Source organism: Triticum urartu, chromosome 3A, assembly GCF_056163025.1.
Source record: "Triticum urartu cultivar PI428250 chromosome 3A, HENAU_Tu73, whole genome shotgun sequence".
Taxonomy (NCBI): domain Eukaryota; kingdom Viridiplantae; phylum Streptophyta; class Magnoliopsida; order Poales; family Poaceae; genus Triticum; species Triticum urartu.
The window spans coordinates 542,586,676-542,592,814 of record NC_141875.1 but is presented as its reverse complement, the minus strand read 5'-3'; the positions used below and the strand labels follow the sequence as shown (position 1 = coordinate 542,592,814).

At 50.1% G+C, this 6,139-nt stretch overlaps 1 protein-coding gene across 1 annotated transcript; it reads right to left on the bottom strand.

Annotated features, from left to right (window-relative positions):
- Positions 1-1,858: 1,858 nt before the first annotated feature.
- On the bottom strand, positions 1,859-2,368 carry LOC147980441 (uncharacterized). The gene has a single exon (XM_087515614.1). The coding sequence runs from the start codon at positions 2,366-2,368 to the stop codon at positions 1,859-1,861; it is 510 nt and encodes a 169-aa protein (XP_087371740.1).
- Positions 2,369-6,139: the final 3,771 nt, after the last annotated feature.

The following is a 6,139-nucleotide window of genomic DNA, read 5'->3' as shown; positions in this document are numbered from 1 at the left end:
AGTTCAGTGCTCCCAACATTTAGGTGCTGCAATGCTTCAATGTCTAAGAAGTCAATTTTAGACGACTAAAAAATAGAAAAAATGTGAATGTTCACACGGCATGTCTCTATAGCCTCTTAAAATATCATATTCGAACTTGAACTATGCATTTCTTTTTAAAACGCTTTGCCTCATCCATTAATTAAGCGGAAGAAAGTTGCCCAGTTAATTAGTAGAAAACCGAACGAAAACCAATACATCAAGGGCCAAGCCTACTGCCACACACACATTAAACAACACAAGGCCAAGCCCACACTCGCCGACAACATGCCGAATGACACAGCAACCACCCACCATACATACACAGGCCGACGGGAACCCCGCTCTGCTAAACAAGCCAGCCATCCACCGTTGTAGGAAAGAAGAATCTGTGACTACTATGGGAGAAGCAATCACGGGACTCTCTGGCAGAAATGAAGGACATGCACTCCACATGACCTGCGCCCAAATGCATCAACATGCCAACAGCCAACATCGAAGGCAACCTCGTCGCCCACACGACACGAAGCCGGATCCCTCGAAGCTGCAATATCTCGGAGTCGCCGCCCTGACATCCACCGCTTCACTGCGCCCTGCGCGATCAACCAACTATACACTGAGCAGTGTCATTTTAGATTTTGTCTTCTTGTGACACTGTTCATGTTGAATTTGTCTTTTTTGTTTACTAATGTGCATTTTGAGTTTGGATCTGAATCTTTTAAGAGGTTATGGAAATCTGTCTTGTAAACATTAAAAAAATCAGAAATTATAAAATTGACTTTCGACACATTGGGGCATGGGAGCACTGGATATTCTCCCAGGCTAGCCGCTCATCTGGTAATGGTCATCAACTAGATGTAATATTGTAGGAAGCCAAAATTGATCAAGTAATCAGTTGACAAACTAAAGACTGAAGCTTACAGAGAATAGATATCTCAGGAGGCAGCACTATATACTTTAACCCATATTTTATACCACTAGGATATACTCAGCGGAGATTGTAATTAATTTGTGTCTAGTTGCAAACAGAACTGGACCAGTTTCAGTCATAATCAAGGTCAGTGTGGCAGCAACAAACTGCTAGTAATGGCTGACATCCGATAAAGTACAGCAAACAAGATGGAAAGCTCACACTTGCAGCATTGCATGTTCTGAAAGTTACCGTGTTTCTCTTCAGAAGCAAGTGTACAATAGTAAATATAGAGTGTGGTATGTTGCCAACAAACAAATTAAGTATAGTTTTAGTGCTATGTGCATCTGTTATCACACAATAGGCACTGTCCATTGCGCAATTCCAGTAATTCTAGCTCTCATACATGTATTCTAGTCATTTAGAAGGATCCTTTACTTATCAGGTTATCAGGCTGCAGGAACAGAAGTTCCATTGCTTTGTCGCTTAACTCTGAATGTTTAACTACACTACTCAGACTGCAAGAACGGATGCTACACAGTTTTTGACTAAAACCATTTCCGTAACAAACAATGCCTGCCAATCAGACCAGCAAGCAGTTCCATAGGCAATATTTCTTTCAGAAAGATTGAAGTTCCTGGCACACAATTGAACAGGCAATCATGGCCTTGTTCATGTTGTCCTAGACTTAGAGCCCCCAGACGCCTGAAATATCGCCGCCTGGGGGAGCGCCGGTGATATTTTCGGCGTGGGAGCGGATGGTTTCCCAACCGCCGCCCCAAGCCCAACCCAGACGTCTTTTTGAAAAATAAATTCGGCCAAACACGGCAATATTTGGCCAAATTCAACACACATTAGGCGATTTCATTGATATTTGTACATAAAAACTTAAAAACATAATTCAAAACTTAATAAAAACCACTGTGCCGCCTATAGACAGAAGAACGCGCTGAAGGCGCTGAAGGCGCTGTAGTCGTCGTCGGTCTCCTTCTTCACGCCGCCGCCATCCGTGTTGCACCCCTGCCCTGCGTCGCCTTGGCAGACGGGTTTGGTTGGCGGCGGTGGTGCGTCGTCGTCGTCACTGTCCTCGAGGACGATGACGCCGCCCTCGTCATGGCCGTGGCGACAAGCAGCAAACTCCTCGAGGGCGCGGCGCTGGCGCTCCGTCTTCACCCGGACGTAGTCCTCACGCGCCCACTTGATGGCGGCCTCGTCGTCCAGGGCGGCCACGTCGCCGGGTTCGCTCTTCACGGCGACGAGCCCCGGCTCTGTCTTGGGTTTGACGAGGCAGGAGGAGGAGCCACGGCCGCCCTCGTTGATGATGAGGGCGCCGCTGCAGGTGCGCCGCCCGAGCGGCGTCTCCACGGGCTCGTGCTTGACGCTGGCGAGCACCGGCGATCCGCACGAGTGGGAGTGGGAGGAGGACGAACAACCCGCCATGCGCCGCGGCAGCCAAATGCCGCCGCTACTCCGGCGGGGGACAGGCGCCAGGGCTGCCGGGTACTAGAGCGGTGGTTGGTTGCCGCCCTCAAGGTGCTCAAGGACGAAGTGCAGCGTCCGCCCGGGGACGCCCCACCACAGGCGGCAGCCGTCGGCGTTCTGGCGCCCCCTCACCGGCGCGTTGTTGGTGGAGACGAGTTGCTCCTCGTGGCGGAGTTGGAAGTACGCCGCCCAGCTGGCGTGGTTGTCGGCGGCTTACTCCGAGTGGCCGCGCACCTCCTCCGGCTGGGAGGCCCGGACGCGCTCGATCTCGTCGTCGAAGTAGGCGGGATGCTCGGTGTCAGGCTGCGGGGGACTGGGACGCCTCCAGCGCGGAGACTCCACCACCCCGGCGCATGCATGTCAGGCAGCGCCGGGTAGTTGGTCTGGTGGAGGAGGTGTGCCTCCCACTCGTGCAGGGTGCGGTGGCCGAAGCCGTTGGCCGCTGCACCGTCGCCGGGAAAGCGCTCGCCCATTAGGAGGATGTAGACTCGGTGGCTGGTATCGGGGGAGAGAGATGGGATGGGGCGGCGGCGAGGAGAGGAGGAAGTGCGGGCGAAGGTGAGTGCGACCACCGCCGAGGAGGGGGTGGCTTTTTATAGCCGTCGGGGGGGGCGGCAGACGTGTGTGTATGTGTGGCGGGAGGGGGACGGTGTTGGAAATATGCCCTAGAGGCAATAATAAATTAGTTATTATTATATTTCCTTGTTCATGATAATCGTTTATTATCCATGCTAGAATTGTATTGATAGGAAACTCAGATACATGTGTGGATACATAGACAACACCATGTCCCTAGTAAGCCTCTAGTTGACTAGCTCGTTGATCAATAGATGGTTACGGTTTCCTGACCATGGACATTGGATGTCGTTGATAACGGGATCACATCATTAGGAGAATGATATGATGGACAAGACCCAATCCTAAGCATAGCACTAGATCGTGTAGTTCGTATGCTAAAGCTTTTCTAATGTCAAGTATCATTTCCTTAGACCATGAGATTGTGCAACTCCCGGATACCGTAGGAGTGCTTTGGGTGTGCCAAACATCACAACGTAACTGGGTGACTATAAAGGTGCACTACGGGTATCTCCGAAAGTGTCTGTTGGGTTGGCACGAATCGAGACTGGGATTTGTCACTCCGTGTAAACGGAAAGGTGTCTCTGGGCCCACTCGGTAGGACATCATCATAATGTGCACAATGTGATCAAGGAGTTGATCACGGGATGATGTGTTACGGAACGAGTAAAGAGACTTGCCGGTAACGAGATTGAACAAGGTATCAGGATACCGACGATCGAATCTCGGACAAGTATCGTACCGCTAGACAAAGGGAATTGTATACGGGATTGATTAAATCCTTGACATTGTGGTTCATCCGATGAGATCATCGTGGAACATGTGGGAGCCAACATGGGTATCCAGATCCCGCTGTTGGTTATTGACCGGAGAGTCATCTCGGTCATGTCTGCATGTCTCCCGAACCCGTAGGGTCTACACACTTAAGGTTCGGTGACGCTAGGGTTATAGAGATATTAGTATGCGGTAACCCGAAAGTTGTTCGGAGTCCCGGATGAGATCCCGGACGTCACGAGGAGTTCCGTAATGGTCCGGAGGTAAAGAATTATATATAGAAAGTGCTATTTAGGCCATCGGGACAAGTTTCAGGGTCACCGGTATTGTACCGGGACAACCGGAAGGGTCCCGGGGGTCCATCGGGTGGGGCCACCTGCCCCGGGGGGCCACATGGGCTGTAGGGGGTGCGCCTTGGCCTATATGGGCCAAGGGCACCAGCCCCTAGAGGCCCATGCGCCAAAGGGACAAGAGGAGGGGAGAGTCCTAAAAGGGGAAGGCACCTCCGAGGTGCCTTGGGGAGGATGGACTCCTCCCCCCCTTGGCCGCACCCTTCCTTGGAGGAAGGGGCAAGGCTGCGCCCTCCCCCTCTCCCTTGGCCCTATATATAGTGGGGGGAAGGGAGGGCAACTCACCCCAAGGCCTGGCGCCTCCCTCTCCCTCCCGTGACACATCTCCCTCCTCCCGCAGCGCTTAGCGAAGCCCTGTTGGAATCCCGCTACTTCCACCACCACGCCGTTGTGCTGCTGGATCTCCATTAACCTCTCCTTCCCCCTTGCTGGATCAAGAAGGAGGAGACGTCGCTGCTCCGTACGTGTGTTGAACGCGGAGGTGCCGTCCGTTCGGCGCTAGGATCATCGGTGATTTGGATCACGACGAGTACGACTCCATCAACCCCGTTCTCTTGAACGCTTCCGCGCGCGATCTACAAGGGTATGTAGATCCACTCCTCCCTCGTTGCTAGATGACTCCATAGATTGATCTTGGTGACACGTAGGAAAATTTTGAATTTCTGCTACGTTACCCAACAGTGGCCTCATGAGCTAGGTCTATGCGTAGTTTCTATGCACGAGTAGAACACAAAGTAGTTGTGGGCGTTGATTTTGTTCAATATGCTTGCCGTTACTAGTCTTATCTTGATTCGGCGGCATCGTGGGATGAAGCGGCCCGAACCGACCTTACACGTACTCTTACGTGAGACTGGTTCCACCGACTAACATGCACTAGTTGCATAAGGTGGCTAGCGGGTCTCTGTCTCTCCCACTTTAGTCGGATCGGATTCGATGAAAAGGTTCCTTATGAAGGGTAAATAGCAATTGGCATATCACGTTGTGGTTTTTGCGTAGGTAAGAAACGTTCTTGCTAGAAACCCATAGCAGCCACGTAAAACATGCAAACAACAATTAGAGGACGTCTAACTTGTTTTTGCAGGGTATGCTATGTGATGTGATATGGCCAAAAGGATGTGATGAATGATATATGTGATGTATGAGATTGATCATGTTCTTGTAATAGGAATCACGACTTGCATGTCGATGAGTATGACAACCGGCAGGAGCCATAGGAGTTGTCTTAATTTATTTATGACCTGCGTGTCAACATAAACGTCATGTAATTACTTTACTTTATTGCTAACCGTTAGCTGTAGTAGTAGAAGTAATAGTTGGCGAGACAACTTCATGGAGACACGATGATGGAGATCATGATGATAGAGATCATGGTGTCATGCCGGTGACAAGATGATCATGGAGCCCAAGATGGAGATCAAAGGAGCTATATGATATTGGGCATATCATGTCACTATTATTTGATTGCATGTGATGTTTATCATGTTTATACATCTTGTTTACTTAGAACGACGGTAGTAAATAAGATGATCCCTCATTAAAAATTTCAAGAAAGTGTTCCCCCTAACTGTGCACCGTTGCGACAGTTCGTTGTTTCGAAGCACCACGTGATGATCGGGTGTTAGATTCTAACGTTCACATACAACGGGTGTAAGACAGATTTACACACGCGAAACACTTAGGTTGACTTGACGAGCCTAGCATGTGTACAGACATGGCCTCGGAACACAGAAGACCGAAAGGTCGAGCATGAGTCGTATGGTAGATACGATCAACATGAAGATGTTCACCGATGATGACTAGTCCGTCTCACGTGATGATCGGACATGGCCTAGTTGACTCGGATCATGTAATCACTTAGATGACTAGAGGGGTGTCTATCTAAGTGGGAGTTCATAAGATGAACTTAATTATCCTGAACATAGTAGCTCGCGCTTCAGTTCTACTGTTTAGATATGTTCCTAGAGAAAATTTAGTTGAAAGTTGATAGTAGCAATTATGCGGACTAGGTCAGTAAAACGAGGATTGTCCT